The sequence below is a fragment of the Hyla sarda genome, chromosome 1 (genome assembly GCF_029499605.1).
Source record: "Hyla sarda isolate aHylSar1 chromosome 1, aHylSar1.hap1, whole genome shotgun sequence".
NCBI classification, from domain to species: Eukaryota; Metazoa; Chordata; class Amphibia; order Anura; family Hylidae; genus Hyla; species Hyla sarda.
Genome location: NC_079189.1, coordinates 268,682,197 through 268,706,679, shown reverse-complemented (window position 1 = coordinate 268,706,679; position 24,483 = coordinate 268,682,197). Strand labels below are relative to the sequence as shown.

Below are 24,483 nucleotides of genomic sequence, written 5' to 3'. Positions count from 1 at the left end.
AGAAATTATGTCCGAGACTTTCCAGGAAGGGAACAACAGTGAATTGGGTGGTATAGAACACAACTACTCCACCTGGATGATGTGAAAACTCTTTGGACAAGTGGCATACAAATGTCAGGTGTCTGAGCTGGACACTGGTGGCAGAAGAGCCAATGAAATTAACAGTGTCTGCTTTCCTTCAAAATGGAATAACACTAAGACATTGGCCCTGATTTATGACCGGCGATACAGGGGCCGGAGCATCGTGAAGTCACGGCTCTGCCCCCTCGCAATGTCATGGCCCGCCCCCTCAGTACAAGTCTATGGGAGGGGGCGTGGCGGGTATGGGCGGAGTACACCTTTAATCAGAGCTTGTTAAGATTGAAAAGCTGAGCTGTGATTGATGGCTGCGGACCAAATCTCTCCAGTTTTTCTCACGCACACATACTAACCCCTTAACGACATAGGACGTAAATGTAAATTCTGGTGCCCTGGTACTTCATGCACCAGGACGTACATTCATGTCCTATAAATGACGCGAGCGCCGCAGGGACCAGACGGTATTGGCAGACATCAGCGATTTTGCTCATGTCCACCATTAGCCCCTCAGATGCCATGATCAATACAGATCATCTGTAGAAGTGCGGGCATTAAAATGAATAGGATTGCCTGTGGCGGAGTTCCGATCACCCATAATGGTGGACGGAGGTTCCCTAATCTGCCTCCATCCGTCTCCTGGAGTCTACACTGATCTGAGCGCGTGCAGACAGGAGCAGAATATTGCCGATAACACTGATCAGTGCTTTGCCCTATACATAGCACTGAACAGTATTAGCAATCAAATGATTGCAATAAATAGTCCCCAATGGGGACATAAAAATTTGAAAAACCCCTCCCTTAACCCCTTTGGGACAGAGCCCATTATGACCCTAAGGACGGGAGCATTTTTTTCAAATCGACGTCTATCACTCTATGCATTAATAACTATAGGATGCTTTTACTGATAAATTAGATTTAGAGATAGTTTTTTCGTGACATTCTACTTTATGTTAGTGGAAAATTTACGTCGATACTTTCAAAATGCCAAAGTTTGCGAAAAAATTTCAAAATTTAGCATTTTTGTAACTTTGAAGCTCTCTGCTTGTAAGGAAAAGGGACATGTCAAATAAATTACATATTGATTCCCATATACAATATTTCTATTTTATGATGCAAAGTATTGCAGCAATTTTCCAATTTTTCCCAAAAATCTGAATTTTTCAGGGACCAGTTAAGTTTATAAGTGAATTTGAGGGTCTTTATGTTGGAAATCCCCTATAATGGACCCCATTATGAAAACTTTTTTCATTTTTACGAGGGGTCAAAGGTAAAAAGACTGAAGGGCTCAGAAGGGAAGGAACGACAATGGCATTTTGGAGAGCAAATTTTGCTGAAATTGTTTGTGGGGGCATGTCGCATCTAGGAAAGCCCTATGATGCCAGAACAGTAACCCCCCCCCCCCCACACACACACACGGCACACTATTTTGGAAACTACACCCCTCAAGTAACGTAACAAGGGGCAAATTGAGTCTCTATACCCAACAGGTGTAACCCGTTTCTCTTGAGTAAGGAAATACTTCTTATGTGGATGTAAAGTGCTCTGTGGGTGCACTAGAGGGCTCAGAAGAGAAGGAGCGACAATTGGATGTTTGAGAGCGAATTTTGCTGAAATGGTTTTTGGGGGGCATTTCCCATTTAGGAAGCCCCCATGATGCCAGAACAGTAAAAAAAAAAAAATAAATAAATAAATAAACATGGCCTACTATTTTGGAACTACACCCCTCAAGGAACTTAAAAAGGGGTAACCTTTTAAAAAGGGGTAACCAAGGGCCCTGTGGGTCAAAAGACACAAATATTACGAATATCTTATCAATAAATTAATTTGTATCTAATATTCATGACTGGGCCCCTATTCTTCTATATATTTTGTATAATTTTTGTCACCTTGGGTACAGGTGTTATTTGGGCAGCCCGAGTCACAGGTTATCTGGGAGATAAGAGCCTCTTTAATATTTCTTTATAAAGTAGAATATGTCACGAAAAAACAATCCTGAATCAGATTGAAAAGTAAAAGTATCCCAGAGTTATTAAAGGGGTACTCCGGTGGTCAACATGTTTTTTCGTTTTTGACTTGCCCTATTTCTTTCATTTCTATTCTTGTTGTTTAGCCTACTCTATTTCCGTTCTTTGATGTCTTTTTATCCCCCACTTTGTTTTCCTATTTTTGCTTTTATTTCCTGTGTCTTGCTGTGCTTAAAACTACAAATCCCAGCATGCCTTGCTGGTTTGGGGCAGCTCTTTTTTTGTTCCGCCCTTTACCCACCCTACTATTTTCCCAGGTCAGCCAGCATGCTGCCTCTGTAGTTTCCTGGGGGTTGTAGTTCACCACACCTCTGTAGGGCATACACCAGTGTTTCTGAACCAGGGTGCCTCCAGGTGTTGCAAAACTACAACTCCCAGCATGCCCTGACAGCCTTTGGGCATGCTAGAAGTTGTAGTTTTGCAACAGCTGGAGGCACACTGGTTGGGAAACACTGGTGTAACATGATGTGTATGCTGAATAGGCTAGAACCGTGTTTCCCAACCAGTGTGCTGTTGCAAATCTACAACTCCCAGCATGCCCTTAGTCTGTCAGGGCATGCTGGGGGTTGTAGTTTTGCAACAGCTGGAGGCACACTGGTTTGTAAACACTAGCATACACACACACACACACAAAAGGGACTACAACTCCCAGCATGTGTAATTCAGGAGTCCCCCCTCCCCCTTCACATATAGAGATCATTCCCAGTATGAGATTTCTTCCCCTGCAGTCCATATATCCCCAGTCCGTGCACCTTCTCATCCTCCCCTTCAGATAACACTTATCTTCTCTGTGAGGTCCTTTTCCTGTGCAGACCTGCGTCCTTAGAATACAGAGCAAGGGGGAGGGAAGGTGAGGAGCTGTGTACTCAGCTGGATGAGATGAGGGTGTGTGGCTTATTTTTCTCACGCAGAGGGAAAAAAAAAAAGCTGTGACATCTTGTCCACAACAGACTCAGAACTGTGGACAACAGTAAAAGAAAACCCTCTGAACTACAGAACTTCCTGCCCAACAAACAGGTAAGAGAAACACATACATGCTGCCAAAACATATAACACATGTATATTGCAAAAAATAAAATAAACTTACAAAGATGATGCCATATATAGTCAAAAAAATTAACCACCGGAGTACCCCTTTAATGACAGTGGTCAGATGTGCAAAAAATGCTCGGGTCCTTAAGGTGAAAATGGTCTGAGTCCTTAAGGGGTTAAAGCAGTATAATAATAGAAAAATATGTATACATGGGTATCATTTTAATCGTATTGAACCACATAAGAAAGCATGTAATTTTTACCGTAAAGTGTACAGCCTAACAGCGAAACCCTCCAAAATGTGCAAAATTGCTGATTTCATTTCACTTTCCCCACACTAATTATAGTTTTTTGGTTTTCTATAGATTTTATGGTAAAATAAATGATGCCATTACAAAGTACAATTGGTCATGCAAAGAATAAGCCCTCATATGTGTCTATGGATAGAAATATTAAAGGTATGATTTTTAGAATGCGAAGAGGAAAAAACTAAAATAAAATATTTTTTGTGTCTTTAAAGGGGTACTCTGCCCCTAGACATCTTATCCCCTATACAAAGGATAAGGGATAAGATGCAGGGCTGTCGGTAGATAAATGTTCCGACACCGACTCCACCATTTTTTGTACTTCCGACTCACACTCCTCTGTATTAATATGCAAATGTATTAAAGTTTAAGATAACAATCAGAGTTTACATGTTTTTATAGCCTTAGCTGAATGACAGCAGTTTTGCCAATGGTTTACAGCTTCAGTCTTGAACTATTGACCCTCCATTCCCTTCACTTATACAAGTGTCTCTAGTCCTGCAAAAAACATATTTACTTAATCCCTTATCAGTGAGAGGCAAGGTTACCCATGGGTTACCTGTAACAGTGGAACACAACCCTATGGAAAGTATAAGTATTGCAGCTGCTAATTGTGCGTTGCATGCCATATAGTGAAGCACATGAAAAGCATTCTTCACGGTCACTTAACATGTTCATTTTACGGTTACGTGAGGCACTACATGCACTAGGTCTTTATTCTTACAGTAGAGAAGTCATTAATTATAACTTTTTGTGAATTGGGACATTTAAACTTGCTTTTTTTTTCACCCCAATCTAAATTTAGTTGCAGTCTGAGTCTGTGCATTGTTTGCCGACTCCAGGTACCCAAAATTTCGTCCAACTCCACAGCACTGATAAGATGTCTGATCTCCGCCATGCCCCCTCCCATAGACATGCATTGAGATGGCGGGGTGTAAAATAACGAGGGGTCCCAGCCCCTGTATTGCGAGTCATCAGGCACTGAGCTAGCTTCGGTTTGTGCAGCTGATGACAAGTGGGTGCTGCAGGAGAGACTGGCGGGACCCCAGCGATCAGACATTTGGATAGGGGATAAGATGTCTAGGGGCAGAGTACCCCTTTATGGTCAAAACGGGCTGTGTCCAGAAGAGGTTAAAGGGAAATGTAACTAAGATAAAAATAAAAAACTGAAAAAAGTTTCAATTACGGAATCGACTGATTAGCCAAATTTCTATATGAGTGATACAGCATGTGAAGAATCACCTAAGATTTATGGCCACGGTACTTGCCTTTAACTGCAGGTGTTCACATTGTGGGGAATTCATCAAGCCGTTTAGAACAATTTTTTTTTATACCCTTAATTTGTCTCAGAAAAGTTGTACGTCAGGATTTTCTGCAACATTTCACTTACAGAATTTTTTCACCATTAAACGGGTTACCCAGGAATTGAAAATCAGAGATAATTTTGTTCAAAGAAAGCTCCGTCTGTCTGTCTGTCTCTCGGTTGGGTGTGGTTCTGCAGCTCAGCTTCCTGAATAACCCTTTAACCAGAAAGTTGACTGGTTTAGGTCACATTTTGCAGTGGTTACTAATTGATAATTTGCAACTTTTATGCAAAATTGGAATGTTTGGTGCAACAGCCTTCATCTACACAGTATTTCAAGCTAGCTCCTACCAGCCCTAGAAAAGCTTCTAAACAGGCTGGATGATTTGCCCAGGTGACAAATTTATCAAGTCCTGTCCGACATTTGATGAATTTGTATTACACATGTCATATCTATATAACAGGTCACAGGAAGAACACAAAGGTTTTTTATATTTTATTTACACTGTGGGAAACATTGTTTCTTCTATTCTTTGCTGCTTCTAGGGGAGACAACAGCAGACATGGCTTTGTTCTAGTGATAGGAGCCTATAAATACAGTCCACTGACCTTAGATGAACTAATAGCAAAATTTTAAAAAGCTCACCTCATCAGATACTCCCCCTTCATCCTCTGATAGGTAACCATGGGGTACAAAGAATCCATCATCATCTTCATCATCATCTTCCTTTGTATCATCATCTTCATCATCCTACACAAAACAAATAAATAAGACAAAACATAAAGCAGACACTTCATGAAATTTTGTCAAGAGGACAACATGTCCCCTCTCTGTGTCCTATTAGGACTGAGCTGGATTGTTGGACGGGTGGACAAAAAAAGGCCATACAAAAGGTCACTAAAAAAAAAGTTAGTCGCGTAGTGACCAATAAACAGCCGTTACTTAGCATTTTTGTTTTTTCACCCTTGCCATTACAAAGTACACTTGGTCCTGCAAAAAAATCAAGAATTCATATGGCTCTTTAGATGGAAAAATTAGAATTACAACTTTTTAATTGCATCCTTTATTGTTCTATTCAGACACCTATAACAAAATTTTTTCTCTGCAGAGCTATGTGACGGCTAATTTTTATGTGCCTTGATCTGTAGTTTTTAACAGTTTTCGAATAGATTTGACTTTTTGATCATCTTTTATTAATTTTTTTGTGGTTAACTAAATTTCACAAATGGTAAAAACAGGGGTTATTTGAATTTTTATGAAGGGACTATAAGAATGTAAGTTTTTTTAAACACTAACTCTTTAAATGGGCACTATCATTAAAAATGTTTTTGCTATTACACTCCTTATGGTAAATAAAAAAAATCTTTCTAATGTACTTTGATTAACCCGTCCAGGACTAAGGGAGTACAGGTACACCTTCGGACCCTGGTACTAAAGGACCAAGGGAGTACCTGTATGCACTTGGTCCCGTTAACAGGGTTTAAGCCGTTCTCAAAGGTTAAACCATGTGGGTCCCGGTTGCTAAAGGCAGCCGGGACCTATGGCTAATCAGGGATGTGGAAATCCTATAGCCAGACGCCCGGGACAAGTAGTTTTGGGTGCCGGGCAGGTGAATTGTTTATAGATTTAGCCCTGTATCAGGCTAGCAGGGAGAGACAGACTTCCCCCTTATTTTTCTTTAATGTCGGTGTGAGGCGCAGGAGCCGATGGAAGTCTGTACCTCACACCAGCACTCAGAGTATATGGAGGGGGCGGCGGCCTCCAGCTGACTGCAGAGTCCCCTTATCTCCCCTCCCGGAGGATGGACGGAGCTCAGAAGACACAGCAGGGGGAGAGAAAGGATGTTGACAGCTCCTCCCATCCCCCGCACACAGCTCTATCCCTCCCCCTCCCCCTGATCTGTCTCCCCAGGACCTAATCCACCACGGGGCGGTTGCTAGTTTGCACGGGGAAAACACAGAGCAGGGGGGGGTGAGGGGGAGGACGGAAATCTCACCTCAAACCGGCCGGGACTACAGCTCTGATGTCCACTCATGGCCGGATCAGGTGAGGAGGCCGAGAATACAGGCGGCAGCGGCAGGAAGGGTGGTTGTATATGTGGGGTGTGAGTGTATGTGTGATGTGTGTATGTAATGTATGATGGGAGGGCAGCGGCAGGTGTATGTATGATGTGTGCATATGTATGGTGTATATCAGTGTTTCCCAACCAGGGTGCCTCCAGCTGTTGCAAAACTACAACTCCCAGCATGCCCTGGGCATGCTGGGAGTTGTAGTTTTGCAACAGCTGGAGGCACCCTGGTTGGGAAACCCTGGTGGATATGTATGGTGTGAGTGTATGTGTGTATGATGTCTATGTGTGATGTGTATGTAATGTATGATGTGTGTATAATGTCTAAGTGTGATGTGTGTGTATGTGATGTATGATGTATGATGTGGGGTGGGCAGCGGCAGGTGTATGTATGATGTGTGCATATGTATGGTGTATATGTATGGTGTGAGTGTATGTGTATATGTAATGTATGATGTGGGGGGCAGTGGCGGGTGTGTGTATGTATGATATGGGGGCAGTGGCTGGTGCATGTATGATGTGTATGCATGAATGTTTTGGATAGGAGCGGACTGTCACGTCGGGCATTAGGGCAGTTGTGCCATCTAATTTTATTTCTTTTTAGTGGCACCCACACTGAATTGCACCCCCAGAATCCCACCCCCTTCATACTCACCCGACGACCAAGAGCCCCACGGATGCACACAAACACACCCAAACCAAAACTACAACTTCCAGCATGTTGCACCATAACCTAAACTGTAGAACTATAAAGTGCAACATGCTGGGAGTTGTAGTTTTGGTTCAGGTCAGCTGCAGAGCCATAGGCTACATCAGGGCATGCTGGGTGTTCTAGTTACTAACTGCAATTTCCAGTATTCCTTGACACATCCTATGGCTCTGCAGCTGACACAAACCAAAACTACAACTCCCAGCATGTCCCACAATAACCTTAACTGTACTATACAGTGCAACATGCTGCAACACCCACAGAACCATAGGCTGTATCAGGGCATGCTGGGAGTTGTAGTTATCTAGTAACTAAATGCAACTTCCAGCATTTTCTGACACAAAATGCAGCACATAAACTGGAGAAGCAGAACCCCCCCCCAGTAACACATAAGTCCCTATTGAGACTGAAAAATAGTGATTAAAATATTTTAAAAGGTGCGTATACATGTGAATAAGCCCCTTTCCTAATACAAGTTTCCAATTTTCTTTAAATAAAAATAATGTACAAAAATAAACATAAGTGGTATCGCTACATGTGGAAATGTCCAGACTATTAAATACAATGTTAATTAAACCGTACGGTGAACGGTGTAAATGTAAAGAATAGTCCAGAATTGCTAATTTTTGGTCACTTCATATGAGAAATTTTTTATAAGGTGATCAAAAAGTTATATCTAGACTTTTCTGGGCTTGTCTGGGGTGTAAGAGGAGCTACAGCTCTCCCGCCGCTAATAGCCTGGCATGCTGCGATCACCTATTAAACCATTAGATCACCGCTGTCAGCAGTGTCTAAAGGATCTTATATCCATCCCTGGTGGTCTAGTGGGGGGGGGATCAGACTATTTTGGTTGAAATTATTTAATCAACCAGGACAAGTAGATTTTTTTGAGGGACAAGTAGATTGTGTTCCACTTTAGTCCCTTGGACAAGTAGTTTTTTTTTTAATTTCCACAACCCTGCTAATGCTGGGCACCTATCGGGCCGATGCCCGTCATTAACCCTTTAGATGCCATGATCAAAGCTAATTGCGGCATCTAAAAAGAAAGTGAAAGTGTCTGGGCAGCTCAGTGGAGCTGATCGGGACTATCGCAACGTAATCGCAATGTCCCCATCAGCTTACCAGACAAGAGGGTCCACACCTGCCTCTGTCGTCCGTTCGGCGATCTGCTGCTCCCAGCCTGCGAACCAGATCGCCGGTTACAAGGATCAGTGCTTTGCTATAACAGAGCACAGATCAATACAAGCAATCAGAAGATTGCATGTTTAAGCGTGCTAAAAAAAAAAAAAAAAAAGTTACGTGAATTAACCCCTTCCCTAAATAAAAGTGCAAATCACCCCCCTTTTCCAATTTTCTAAATAAAATTGATATAAATCATATGTGGTACCGCCGCGTGTGTTAAATGTCCGAACTATTAAAATATAAGGTTAGCTAAATCACACGATCGATGGCGTACACGTAAAAAAAAATACTTAAGTTCAAAACTGCGCATTTTTGGTCACTTCATATACCATAAAAATTAAAAGTGATCAAAAAGTCCCATCAAAACAAAAATGGGACCGATAAAAACTACAGACAAACTACAGACAACATACTAATTTTGGTGAATGTAGATAGTAGTAAAACAAAACCTACATAAATTGGGTATCCTTGTGACCGTATGGACCTACTGATTAAAGATCAGGTGTAATTTTTACCGGAAATTGCACTGTGTAGAATATGAACACCCCAAAAGTTAAATTGGTGCTTTTTTTCCATTTCACCACAAACATTTTTTTGGTTTTGCAATAGATTACGTTATTAAATGGTTAATGAAATTACAAAGTACAATTGGTGGCGCATGAAACAAGCCCTTATATGGGTCTGTAGGTGCAAAATTGAAAGTGTTATGATTTTTAGAAGGGGAGGTGGAAAAAATGAAATTGCAAAAACGATAAATAGCCTGGTCCTTAAAGGGGTACTCTGCCCCTAGCATCTTATCCCCTATACAAAGGATAGGGGATAAGATGTCAGATCGTTGGGGTCCCGCCGCTGGGGACCCCTGGGATCTTCTCTGCAGCGCCCCGCTATCATTACTGCACAGTGCAAACTCGCTCTGTGCGTTATGACCGGCAATACGGGGGCCGGAGCATTGTGACGTCACAGCTCCGCCCCCTCGTAACATCACGGTCCACCCCCTCAATACAAGTCTATGGAAGTGGGCGTGATGGGCGTTAAGATGTTAGGGGCGGAGTACCCCTTTAACCTCTTCAGGACATAGGGCGTATGGATACGCCCTGAATCCCGAGTCCTTAAGGACCGGTTGGGGACCGGAGCCGGATGCCTGCTGAAATCGTTCAGCAGGCATCCCGGCATATCGCCCAGGGGGGTCATTATGCCCCCCCCATGTCGGCGATCGCCGCAGATCGCTGGACAATTCAGTCCAGCGATCTGCGGCGATTCCGGTGACCCAAAATTACTGGCTGTTCGGGGCTGTCTCTGACGGCCCCGAACAGCCAGAGCCTGCAGGGGTGAGGTGGCACTGGTGCCACCTCACGATCGCCCTGATTCGTCGGCCGGATTACCGGCCGACCAATCAGGGCGCCTGCTGCGGGTGTCACTCCCGCACCCGCTCCGCCCCTCTTCTGGAGGACGTGAGCGGGTGCGGGACGTGCACCCCGGGTGCTGGGGACCCCGATCCCCGGCGCCCCTGTTGGGATCGGGGCCCCAGGAGCAGCTGCGGCGGCGGGACTGACCTGCAGCGTCTGGATCGTTGGAGGTGAGTGACAGCCTCCTGCTGTTGCTTAGCAACAGCTCCCAGCATGCAAAAAGGGCATGCTGGGAGCTGTAGTTATGCAACAGCAGGAGGCAGACCACCACAACTCCCAGCATTCCCTTATGGGCATGCTGGGACTTATGGTTTTGCAACAGCTGGAGGCACATTCTTTCTATGGAAAAGTGTACCTTCAGCTGTTGTCTAACTACAACTCCCAGCTTGCACAAACAGCTAAAGTGCATGCTGGGAGTTGTAGTGGTGCATCTGCTGGTTGCATAACTACAACTCCCAGCATGCCCGTTTTCTGTCGGTGACTGCTGAGAGTTGTAGTTTTGCAACAGCTGAAGGCACACTGTTTGTGAAACTCAGTTTTTTTTTTACCTAACTCAGTGTTTCACGACCGGTGTGCCTCCAGCTGTTGCAAACTACAACTCTCAGCAGTCACCGTACACCATGCACCGTACATGCTGGGAGTTGAAGTTTTGCAACAGCTGGAGGCACACTGGTTGTGAAACACTGAGTTCGGTCACAAACTCAGTGATACATAACCAGTGTGCCTACAGTTGTTGCAAAACTGCAACTCTCAGCAGTCACCGACAGCCAACGGGCATGCTGGGAGTTGTAGTTATGCAACAGCTGGATGTCCCCCCCCCCCCCCCCCCAATGTGAACGTACAGGGTACACTCACATGGGCGGAGGATTACAGTAAGTATCTGGCTGCAAATTTGAGCTGCCGCAAACTTTCTGCTGCAGCTCAAATTGCCAGCGAGAAACTACTGTGAACCCCCGCCCGTGTGACTGTACCCTAAAAACACTACACTACACTAACACAAAAAATAAAATAAAAAGTAAAAAACACTACATATACACATACCCCTACACAGCCCCCCTCCCCTCCCCAATAAAAATGAAAAACGTCTGGTACGCCACTGTTTCCAGAATGGAGCCTCTAGCTGTTGCAAAACAACTCCCAGTATTGTCGGACAGCCGTTGACTGTCCAGGCATGCTGGGAGTTTTGCAACAGCTGGAGGCACCCTGTTTGGGAATCACTGGCGTAGAATACCCCTATGTCCACCCCTATGCAAGTCCCTAATTTAGGCCTCAAAGCGCATGGCGCTCTCACTTTGGAGCCCTGTCGTATTTCAAGGCAACAGTTTAGGGTCACATATGGGGTATCGCCGTACTCGGGAGAAATTGGGCTTTAAATTTTGGGGGGTATTTTCTGCTTTTACCCTTTTTAAAAATGTAAAATTTTTGGGAAACCAAGCATTTTAGGTAAAAAAAATTTTTTTTTTTACATATGCAAAAGTCGTGAAACACCTGTGGGGTATAAAGGTTCACTTAACCCCTTGTTACGTTCCCCAAGGGGTCTAGTTTCCAAAATGGTATGCCATGTGGGTTTTTTTTTTGCTGCTCTGGCACCATAGGGGCTTCCTAAATGCGGCATGCCCCCAGAGAAAAATTTGCGTTCAAAAAGCCAAATGTGACTCCTCTTCTGAGACCTGTAGTGCACCAGCAGGGCACTTTTCACCCCCATATGGGGTGTTTTCTGAATCGGGAGAAATTGGGCTTCAAATTTTTAGGGGCATTTTCTGCTATTACCCTTTTTAAAAATAAAATTTTTTGGGGAAAACAAGCATTTTAGGTAAAATTTGTTTTTGTTTTTTTACATTTGCAAAAGTCGTGAAACACCTGTGGGGTATTAAGGTTCACTTTATCCCATGTTACATTCCCCGAGGGGTCTAGTTTCCAAAATGGTATGCCATGTGTTTTTTTTTTTGCTGTTCTGGCACCAAAAGGGCTTCCTTAAGGTAACATGCCCCCCAAAAACCATTTCAGAAAAACGTACTCTCCAAAATCCCCTTGTCGCTCCTTCCCTTCTGAGCCCTCTACTGCGCCCGCCGAACACTTTACATAGACATATGAGGTATGTGCTTACTCGAGAGAAATTGGGCTACAAAGACAAGTAAAAATTTTGTCCTTTTACCCCTTGTAAAAATTCAAAAATTGGGTCTACAAGAACATGTGAGTATAAAAAATGAAGATTGTGAATTTTCTCCTTCACTTTGCTGCTATTCGTGTGAAACACCTAAAGGGTTAAAACGCTGACTGAATGTCATTTTGAATACTTTGGGGGGTGTAGTTTTTATAATGGGGTCATTTATGGGGTATTTCTAATATGAAGACCCTTCAAATCCACTTCAAACCTGAACTGGTCCCTGAAAAATACTGAGTTTGAAAATTTTGTGAAAAATCGGAAAATTGCTGCTGACCGTTGAAGCCCTCTGGTGTCTTCCAAAAGTAAAAACACGTCAATTTTATGATGCAAACATAAAGTAGACATATTGTATATGTGAACCAAAAAAATGTATTCGTAATATCCATTTTCCTTACAAGTAGAGAGCTTCAAAGTTAGAAAAATGCTAAATTTTCAAATTTTTCACCAAGAAAGGATGCAAGTATCGACAAAAATTTACCACTATGTTAAAGTAGAATATGTCACGAAAAAACAATCTCGGAATCAGAATGATAACAAAGCATTCCAGAGTTATTAATGTTTAAAGTGACAGTGGTCAGATGTGCAAAAAACGCTCCGGTCCTTAAGGCCAAAATGGGCTCCGTCCTGAAGGGGTTAAGGTGAAAATGGGCTAAGTCCTTAAAGGGGTATTCTGGGAATTTTTTTTTTATTTGACTATGCTACAGGGGCTGTAAAGTTAGTGTAGTTCATAATATAGTGTCTTTACCTGTGTGTGACTGTTTTCTCACAATTCTTAAGTGATTTTCATCCCAATATTTATTTTTAACAGCATACAAAATGACTGCTGTCTCGGAATTTTCCCAGCTTGCAATGCGGTCGAGACCTGACTCACTAGTCAGCTGATGATAGGGAGCTTGTCTGTTTCAATGGTTGGAGAGAGCAATCTGCCAGTAATGCAACAGCTGGAGGCACTCTGATTGAAAACCACAGGTCTGCAGCTCAGTGGGTGGGGTGGCTGATGTGTGGGAAGGAGGAAAATGGTATCATGGGATTTGTAGGCAAACAAGAAAACTGAAAACAGGAAATACAAGTTCAGAGAAAGCTAGCCACAGTGTTCTGGTAATCTCACAGCATAGCCATGTAGCCCAAGACAAGCGCAGATCCTTCCTAAGTATGTCCATTACTGTCTGCCAGGTACGTACTAAAATCACCTTATGCTGGATAACCCCCTTTAACCCCTTCACGACGAGCGACGTACATGTCACTTGGCGCGTGGCGGCGTACATGTACGTCGCGGGGTTCCGGGAGCGCCGCGTCACCGGTAGTGGTGATCGGCCCGGGATGACTGCTGTTATCTAACAGCAGGCATCCCGGCACATCGCAGAGGGGGGTCCTGAGACCCTCCCCATGACCGCGATGGGTGCAAATCGCAGGTCAATTCAGACCTGCGATCTGCGCAATTTCGGGTCATACGGGTCACTGGTGACCCGGAAAATAAGAGGGATCGGGGGTGTCCGAGACACCCTCGATCCCCCTGAAGGGATAGGAGCTTGGTGGCAGGGGTGCCACCCCTCCTATCCCTGCTATTGGTCGGCCGAGCGACCGACCGATAGCAGATCGGGGGAGGGGGGGTTAAAGTTCGGTTCCCCCGCTTTGCCCACCTATCGCTGTCCGGGCAAAACGGGGGAACTGTCCAAGGAAGGTCGGCGCCGAAGGTCCCTTACCTGGATCCCCGAGTGCGATCCTCCCCCACGTGTGGCGGCGGCAGCAATACTTCCGGGTCCCGCTAGGTGAGTTGTTGCCTAGCAACATCCGGAGGGCCACAGTTTACAGTGGTCTCTAAACCGTGGCCCTCCAGATGTTGCAAAACTACAACTCCCAGCATGCCCAGACAACTGTTTGCTGTGTGGGCATGCTGGGACTTGTAGTTTTGCAATATTTAGAGGGGTTCAGGTTGTAGATCACTAAGTGGTCTCAAACTGTAGCCCTCCAGATGTTTCAAAACTACAACTCTCAGCATGCCCAGACAGAAGTTTGCTGTCTGGGCATGCTGCGAGTTGTAGTTTTGCAACATCTGGAAGGCCACAGTTTTCAGACCACTGGACAGTGATTTACAACCTGAACCTCTCTAAATCTTGCAAAACTACAACTCCCAGCATTCAGGAACAGCATAAGGCTGTTTTGGCATGCTGGGAGTTGTACTTGCGTGCCTCCAGCCATTGCATAACTACATCTCCCAGCAGCATGCCCTTCTGCAATCAGTACATGCTGGGAGTTGTAGTTTTGCAACAGCTGGAGGCACACTGGTTGGAAAATACTGAGTTAGGTCATAGAACCTAACTCAAGGTTTTCCAACCAGTGTGCCTCCAGCTGTTGCAAAGCTACAACTCCCAGCATGCATGGTCTGTCAGTGCATGCTGGGAGTTGTAGTTTTGACCCCCCCTCCCATGTGAATGTACAGGCTACATTCACACTGGCGGCAGATTACAGTGCGTTCCTCGCTTCAAATTTGAGCTGCGGCAAATTTTCCACCGCAGCTCAAACTCCTAGCGGGAGACTCAGTGTAATCTGCCACCAGTGTGAATGTAACCTAAAAACACTACACTACACTAACATAAAATAAAGAGTAAAACACTACATATACACACGTACACTGCCCCCCCTACCACCCCCCTTCCCCAATAAAAATGAAAAATGTATTGTATGGCAGTGTTTCTAAGATTGCGCCTCCAGCTGTTGCAAAACAAAAACTCCCAGCATTTCTGGACAGCAATTGACTGTCCAAGCATGCTGAGAGTTTTACAACAGCTGGAGGCACCCTGTTTGGGAATCACTGGCATAGAATACCCCTATGTCCACCCCTATGCAAGTCCCTAATTCAGGCCTCAAATGCGCATGGCGCTCTCACTTTGGAGCCCTGTCGTATTTCAAGGCAACAGAATAGGGTCACATATGGGGTATCGCCGTACTCGGGATTAATTGCCTAACAAATTTTGGGGGGCTTTTTCTCCTTTTACCCCTTATGAAAAGGAACAGTTGGGGTCTACACCAGCATGTTAGTGTAAAAAAAATTACAATTTTTACACTAACATGCTGGTGTTGCTCTATACTTTTCATTTTCACAAGAGGTAAAAGGGAAAAATGCCCCCCAAAATTTGTAACGCAATTACTCCCGAATACGGAGATACCCCATATGTGGGCGCAAAGTGCTCTGGGGGCGCACAAGGCCCAGAAGGGAGAGTGCGCCATGTACATTTGAGGTGATTTGCACAGGGGTGGCTGATTGTTACAGCGGTTCTGACAAACGCAAAAAAAAAAAAAAAAAAAAAACACACCCACACGTGACCCCATTTTGCAAACTACACCCCTCACTGAATGTAATAAGGGGTGCAGTGAGAATTTACACCCCACAGGTGTCTGACGGATCTTTGGAACAGTGATCCGTGAAAATGAAAAATTTTGCACAGCCCACTGTTACAAAGATCTGTCCGACACTAGTGGGGGGTAAATGCTCACTGTACCCCTCATTACATTCTGTGAGGGGTCTATTTTCCAAAATGGTTTGCCATGTGTTTTTTTTTTGCTGTCCTGGCACCATATGGGCTTCCTAAATGTGACATGCCCCCCCCAAGCAAAATTTGCTCTCAAAAAGCCAAATATGACTTCTTCTCTTCTGAGCATTGTAGTTCGCCCGTAGTGCACTTCAGGTCCACTTATGGGGTACCTCCATACTCAGAAGAGATGAGGTTACAAATTAACCCTTTAAAAAATGTGAAATTTGGGCGAAAACCAACATTTTAATGAAAATTTTTTTTTTATTTACATATGCAAAAGTCGTGAAACACCTGTGGGATATTAAGGCTCACTTTATTCCTTGTTATGTTCCTCAAGGGGTCTAGTTTCCAAAATGGTATGCCATGTGTTGTTTTTTTTTGCTGTTCTGGCACCATAGGGGCTTCCTAAATGCGACATGCCCCCCAAAAACCATTTCAGAAAAACGTACTCTCCAAAATCCCCTTGTCGCTCCTTCGCTTCTGAGCCCTCTACTGCGCCTTTACATAGACATATGAGGTATGAGCTTACTCGAGAGAAATTGGGTTACACATACAAGTTTACATTTTCTCCTTTTACCCCTTGTAAAAATTAAAAAATTGGGTCTACAAGAACATGCGAGTGTAAAAAAATGAAGATTTTGAATTTTCTCCTTCACTTTGCTGCTTTTCCTGTGAAACACCTAAAGGGTTAAAACATTTACTGAATGTCATTTTGAATACTTTGGGGGTGCAGTTTTTATAATGGGATCATTTATGGGGTATTTCTAATATGAAGATCCTTCAAATCCACTTCAAACCTGAACTGGTCCCTGAAAAATTGTGAGTGAAAATGTTGTGAAAAATTGGAAAATTGCTGAACTTTGAAGCCCTCTGGTGTCTTCCAAAAGTAAAAACACGTCAATTTTATGATGCCAACATAAAGTAGACATATTGTATATGTGAATCCCAAAAAAAAAAATTTGGGGAATATCCATTTCCCTTACAAGCAGACAGCTTCAAAGTTAGAACAAATGCAAAATTTTAAATTTTTTCATCAAATTTGGGGATTTTTCACCAAGAAAGGATACAAGTTACCACAAAAACTTACCACTATGTTAAAGTAGATTATGTCACGAAAAAAACTATCTCAGAATCAGAATGATAAGTAAAAGCATTCCAGAGTTATTAATGTTTAAAGTGACAGTGGCCAGATTTGCAAAAAAAGGGCTTCGTCCTAGAGGTGAAAATGGGCTCCATCCTTAAGGGGTTAAGAGGCAAAAAAAAAAAAAATGAAGTTTTCTATGTTTTATTAGTGTTTAAAAAAAAAAAAAAAAGGTGGCTCCCTACTTGTCCTGAGCACATTCTCCCCCTCTCTCTTGCACAGACTTTGGACTCCTCCTGGCAGAAGTCCAAAATCAGGAAATGCAGTCTGGAGTGCTGAGGGGTGTGTGTGCAGCCTTATCCAATCATAGCTCATCTCACACACTAAACTGCACTGGGCTGTATGTAGCAGAGTAAGGGAGGAAGTTCTCTCCGTATGGCTTCAGATAATGTCACACCTGCTTGGTAACAACCCTTTCCAGTCTGTGAATCTGACAGACTGAGCAAAAAATACAGAGCAATATCAAGGTAGAAAAGTTAAAAAAAACATAAAAAGTAAAGGCAGAGGTTGGTTCATTATGATGAGGGCAGTGAACAGGGAGGATTAAAATATTTAACAAGATTATGAGAGGTACTCTTTAACCCCTTCCTGCAAATGGACGTATTTATACATCCTTAGTGATTACGGCACCGCGGGCCGGCGATCACATATCACCAGGCACGAGCAGCAACTGTCGGGAGTGGAGCTGTACTCAGATTCTGACAGTTAACACATTCAGTGCTGCGGTCAATGTGACCACAGCACCGATAGCCGGTGACCGAGGGAGGGAGCTCCCTCTGTTCTCCAATGAGATCCCGCAATGCGATCGTGGGATCTCGAAGGTAAAGTAATAAAAGTACACGCACTAAACAAACAATAAAAATAAATAAATACAAACATATTTGGTATTGCCATGTCCATAACAAACCAAGCAATAAAACTAAATAGGATGAAGAACGCCGTAATAAATAAAACTTAAAAAGTGAACAAAATGTCCCATGTACCCCAAAATGGTACCACTAAAAAACACAACATATCGGAATATATAAAAAATAAAAATGTACTAATAAGATCTATTTAATTAAAAATAGATTTATAGCGTAAATTAATAAACCATCATGGTGTACCCCCCCCCCACAATGTAATAGAAAGTGATCAAAATGTCAGACATACCCCAAAATAGTACTATTCAAAACCGCTACCCATCCCGCAAAAAATAAGCCCGCGCACAGCTCCATTCGTAAAAATATAAAAAATTGCATATTTAAAAAAATATATATATAAAGTAAATAAAAAAAATTTGAATTCCACTACTTTACATGTTTCACAGAAATGAATGCAAAGGATTACTAAACTTACCAAATGTCATTTTTATTACGTTGAGTGGTGCAGTTTTTATAATGGGGTGATTAATAGGGGGTTCTTACATACAAGCCCCTCAGATCCACTTGAGAACTGTACTAAAAATGTCAATGTCAACATAAAGTAGACATAATGCGAATTAATGACTGATTCATGTTGTACGACTTTACGAAAGTAGAGAATCTGGAATTTTGATAATTGCTAAATTTTTCCCGAAATTTTGGAGTTTTTCACACAGAAATGATGAATTTATTAACCAAAATTTACCACTAACATTAAGTACAATTTGTCACGAAAAAACTCTCAGAATCACTTTGATAAGTTAACCCCTTAAAGGGTACCTCATCAAATAAACTTTTGATATATTTAACATTAATGAATGTTGAATAACTTTCCAATAGCATGTTAATGAAATATATGCTTCTTTCTATTGTATTTTTCCCGATCAGTCCTGTCAGCAAGCATTTCTGACTCATGCTGGAGTCCTAAACACTCAGAGCTGCCAGCCTGCTTTTGCACAGCCAAACAGGCTGTGAACAAAGCAGGCTGGCAGCTCTGAGTGTTCTCCTTTGTGAACAAAGCAGACTGGCAGCTCGTAGTGTTTAGGACTCCAGCATGAGTCTGAAATGCTTGCTGCCAGGACTGGTAGGGAGACCCCTAGTGGTCATTTCTTCAAAGTGGAAAATTAAATAGAAAGAAACATTTTTTTAATAACAAGCAATTGTAAAGTTATTCTGCATACATTAATCTATATCAAGTTTTTTTGATGAGAGGTACCCTTTAAGGACCCAGCCAATTTTCACTATAGGACACGTCCATTTTTTGCACATCTGACCAGTGTCACTTTAAACATTAATAACTGACATGCTTTTACCTTTAATTCTGATTCCGAGAATGTTTTTTCATGATATATTCTACTTTATGTTAGTGGTAAAATTTTGTCGATGCTTGCATCATTTCTTGGTGAAAAATTCCAAAATTTGATGAAAAAATTGAAAATGTAGCATTTTTTTTAAAATTTGAAGCTCTCTGCTTATAAGGAAAATGAATATTCCAAATAAATTATATATTGATTCACATATACAATATGTCTACTTTATGTTTCCATCATAAAGTTTACATGTTTTTACTTTTGGAAGATCCAAATGACCCAATTATAAAAACTGCACCCCTCAAAGTATTCAAAATGACATTCAAAAGGTTTGTTAACCCTTTAGGTGTTTCAGAGGAATAGCAGCAAATTGAAGGAGAAAATTCAAAATCTTCATTTTTTACACTAGCATGTTCTTGTAGACCCAGTTATTGAATTTTTACAAGGGGTAAAAGGAGAGAACTCTTCCTAAAATGTGTAATCCAATTTCTCTCGAGTAAGAAAATACCTCATATGTGTATGTCAAGTGTTCGGCGGGCGCAGTAGAGGGCTCAAAAGGGAAGGAGCGACAGTGGGATTTTGGAGAGTGAGTTTTTCTGACATGGTTTTTGGGGGGCATGCCATATTTCGGAAGCCCCTATGGTGCCAGAACAGCAAAAAAAAAAAAAAAACACATGGCATACTATTTTGGAAACTACACTCCTCAATGCACGTAACAAGGGGTCCAGTGAGCCTTAACACCCCACAGGTGTTTGACGACTTTTCGTTAAAATTGGATGGGAAAATGATATTTTTTTTCACTAAAATACTAGTTTTCCCTCAAATTTAAAATTTTTACAAGGGATAATAGGACAAAATGACCCCCAAAATTTGTAATCCCATCTCTTCTGAGTATGGAAATACCCCATGTTAGGACGTAAAATGCTTTGCGGGAAAACAATTGTTTGGAATGGAAGTCAGGGGCCATGTGCGTTTACAAAGCCCCCCGTGGTGCCAGAACAGTGGACCCCCCCACGTGACCCTATTTTGGAAACTAAACCCCACACAGAATTTAATAAGGGGTGCAGTGAGTATTTACACCCCACTGGCGTTAGACAGATCTTTGGAACAGTGGGCTGTGCAAATGAAAAATAAAATTTTTCATTTTTTTCATGGACCACTGTTCCAAAAATCTGCCAGACCCCTGTGGGGTATAAATGCTCACTGGACCCCTTATTACATTACGTGAGGGGTGTAGTTTCCAAAATGGGGTCACATGTGGGTATTTATTTTTTTGCGTTTATGTCAGAACTGCTGTAAAATCGGCCACCCCTGTGCAAATCACCAATTTAGGCCTCAAATGTACATAGTGCGCTCTCACTCCTGAGCCTTGTTATGCGCCCCCAGAGCATTTTACGCCCACATATGGGGTATTTCCGTACTCCGCATGTTAGCGTAAATTTTTTAATTTTTTTACACCAACAAGCTGGTGTAGACCCCAACTTTTCCTTTTCATAAGAGGTAAAAGGAGAAAAAACAAACCAAAATTTGTAGTGCAATTTCTCCCGAGTACAGAGATACCCCATATGTGGCCCTAAACTGTTTCCTTGAAATACGACAGGGCTCAGAAGTGAGAGAGCTCCATGCGCATTTGAGGACTAAATTAGGGATTGTATAGGGGTGGACATAGGGGTATTCTACGCCAGTGATTCCCAAACAGGGTGCCTCCAGCTGTTGCTAAATTCCCAGCATGCCTGGACAGTCAGTGGCTGTCCGGAAATGCTGGGAGTTGTTGTTTTGAAACAGCTGGAGGCTCCGTTTTGGAAGCACTGCTATACAATACGTTTTTCATTTTTATTGGGGTGTAAGGGGGGATTATATGTAGTGTTTTACTTTTCATTATGTGTTAGTGTACTGTACCCTGTACATTCACATGGGGGAGCAAACCTCCAGCTGTTTCAAAACTACAACTCCCAGCATGTACTGACAGACCGTGCATGCTGGGAGTTGTAGTTTTGAAACAGCTGGAGACACACTGGTTGGAAAACCTTCAGTTAGGTTCTGTTACCTAACTCAGTATTTTCCAACCAGTGTGCCTCCAGCTGTTGCAAAACTACAACTCCCAGCATGTGCTGATCGCCGAAGTGCATGCTGGGAGATGTAGTTATGCAATAGCTGGAGGTACGCAACTACAACTCCCAGCATGCCGAGACAGCTGTTTGCTTTTTGGACATGCTGGGATTTACAGTTTTGCAACATCTGGAGGGCTACAGTTCTAGAGAACACTGCAAGGTGATCTCCAAACTGTGGTCCTCCAGCTGTTGCAAAACTACAAATTCCAGCATGTCCTGACAGCAAACAGTTGTTTGGGCATGCTAGGAGTTGTAGATTTGCAAGATCTGGAGGGCTACAGTTTAGGGACCACTATATAGTGATCTCAAACTGTAGCCCTCCAGCTGTTGCAAAAACTACAACTCCCAGCATGCCCAAACAGCTGTCTGGGCATGCTGAGAGTTGTAGTTTTGCAACATCTGGAGGGCTACAGTTAGAGACCACTGTATAATGGTCTCAAACTGTACCCTCCAGATGTTGCTAGGCAACTCACTGGCCTCCGTCAGATCAAGCCGCATGTCATCGCCCCCCCCCCCCCCCATCTCCGTCGCCCGCCAAGTGGATCTTCGGCGCCGGTCCCCGTTGTTTCCCCGTCCTGCCCCGCCTATTGTGGGTGGGCAGGACGGGGAAAATGAAAGTTAACCCCCCAATCTGCTATTGGTGGTCGCGTCTAGACCAATAGCAGGGATAGGAGGGGTGGCACCCTTGCCACCTCACTCCTATGCCTTCAGGGGGATTGTGGGTGTCTTAGACAACCGCGATCCCCCTTATATTCCGGGTCACTATAGACCCGTAATGACCCGGAATCGCGCAAATCGCAAGTGTGATCGCGATCGCCGACATACGGGGGGGTGGTTTGAACGGGATGCCTGCTGAATGATTTCAGTGCGTGGCGGGGGCCGGAATTCTCCATGACGTACGCGTATGTCATGGGTACATTATCAGGGTGTCATGTCAAGGGCGTCAAGGGCCCTTAAGGGGTTAAAGGGTCCCGAAGTTATTACAACATGAAGTGGGACGGGTCAGATTTGAAAAATGGGCCTTTGTAATTAAGGCCAAAATTGGCCTGGTCCTTAAGGGGTTATGGACTTCCAGTTTGTAACTTAAAGGGGTACTCCGCCCCTGGCATCTTATCCCCTATCCAAAGGATAGTGGATAAGATGTTAGATCGCCGCGGTCCCGCTGCTGGGGACCCCGGGGATCGCCGCTGCGGCACCCCGCCATCATTACTGCACAGAGCGAGTTCGCTCTGTGCGTAATGACGGGCGATACAGGGGCCGGAGCAGCGTGATGTGATGGCTCCGCCCCTCATGACATCACGGCCCGTCCCCTTAATGCACGTGTATGGCAGGGGGCGTGATGACCGCCGCGCCCCCTCCAATACACTTGTATTGACGGGGCGGGCCGTGACGTCATGAGGGGCGGAGACGTGACATAACGATGCTCCGGCCCCTGTATTGCCCGTCATTACGTGCAGAGCGAACTCGCTCTGCGCAGTAATGATAGCGGGGTGCTGCAGCAGCGATCCCCGGGGTCCCCAGAAGCGGGACCCCGGCGATCTGACATCTTATCCCCTATCCTTTGGATAGGGGATAAGATGTCTAGGGGCGGAGTACCCCTTTAATGACCAAGCCCAATTTTTCTAAATCTGCCATGTCTCTCTTTAAGTGGTAAGACTTCTGACATGCTTTTACTTAGCGACGCGATTCTGAGATTGTTTATTTGTGACACACTGTACTTTATATTAGTGGTAAATCTTTGTTTATTCAGGCAGCATTTCTTTGTGAAAAATGCAAAAATTTCAGGCTTTTTTTTTATAGCATTCACTGTATGGTAAAAATTTTATTTTTATTCTGTGGGCGATACGATTATGGAGACATCCAATTTATATAGCTTTTTAACGTTTTTTCCTTTTCTCAACAAAATCCTTTTTTGTGTTGTCATGTTCTGACAGCCATAAATTTTTTTTTTTTTTTTTCATCCAACGCCATTGTGTGAGGTCTTTTTTGCGGGACAAGCTGTACTTTTTATTGGTATCATTTTTGCGGTTTATACAACCTTTTGATCTTTTTCTCGTTCACCGTGCAGGACAAATACCATTATCGTTTTATTGTACATGTCATTACAGACGTGGAAATACCTATTGGCTGACATTTATCATTGTATTTAAACTGTTCTTTGTGTATAGAAAAAGTGCAAAAAAGGGCGCAAGGTTTATTTGCTCCCTTTGGTTTACACATTTCTGCTGATTTTAAGTTGCAATCCACTGATTCTGGCAAAACACATGATATAGAAGGGTTTTATAAACTTTGCCTTTTTTGTGAAAAAGGCGCAAAGCCACTGAAAAGTCTCTAAAACTACACCAGCCTAGACTTAGTAGGCTTTTTGGTGTATGTGAAGAGAGAAATTTTGTGCAGGTAAACATTCTCTGAAATTTATCAAATGCTCTGTGACCATTTAATAAATTTGGTGCTCTTACACATTACCAGCCCACAAAAAAAAGGTGTAGAAAAATGCTTCCCTTACACCTAACAATGATAAATGTCGGCCACTATGTATAGATTTTGACGATAAAATAAATGCCCCTTTCCCAATAAAACCCTATACAATTTTTTTTCCCACAATTTAACCTTTTTTTTTACGTTTTACAGGTTTCACTATGTTGCAGTACGTCTGTACTGCAGCACAGTATAATAGTCAGTACTACACTGACTAACAGCCTGTGCGATGCAGCCTATGGCTGGACCTCACAGGCTGCCGTGGCAACCAACAGGATCCTGTGATCGCATCTCAATCACCATTGGTGGAAAGGGGGAGACCCCTCTCCCTGTCACCCCATAGATTCCTTGATCAGGACTGATCACTGCATCTATGGGGTTAATGCTGCCAAGAAAGGCACGATCCCGGTCTTGGCAGCTACGGCAGGACCCCAGCTGTGATTGACAGCTGGGTCCCGCTGGCAATCTCCTGCAGCCCATCGTGCTGTGAAGGAGATCGCTAGGACGTATGCATACGTTCAGTTGTGCTAACTAGCTATGAACTTGGATGTATGCATTTGACCAAGGCGGGATGGATTAAAGGAGAACTCTGGTAAAAATTTAAGGACATCTGCTGCAAAAGACAACTTATCCCCTATCCACAGGATAAGGGATAAGTGTCTGGGACCCCCCGCAATCTCCCAAACGGGGCCCCCACATTTCCGCTCTATGGTAGAGGTAGACTGTACGCTCC

General features: G+C 43.4%; 1 protein-coding gene across 2 annotated transcripts in view; it reads right to left on the bottom strand.

The window, feature by feature from the left end:
* CHAF1A (chromatin assembly factor 1 subunit A) overlaps positions 1–24,483 on the bottom strand; it is a 413,519-nt gene that overhangs the window by 134,523 nt on the left and 254,513 nt on the right. For both annotated transcript variants that reach the window (XM_056572104.1, XM_056572113.1), the window contains exon 10: positions 5,389–5,493. In XM_056572104.1, the coding sequence (XP_056428079.1) occupies positions 5,389–5,493 (105 nt within the window). The remainder of the gene's footprint in view (positions 1–5,388; positions 5,494–24,483) is intronic.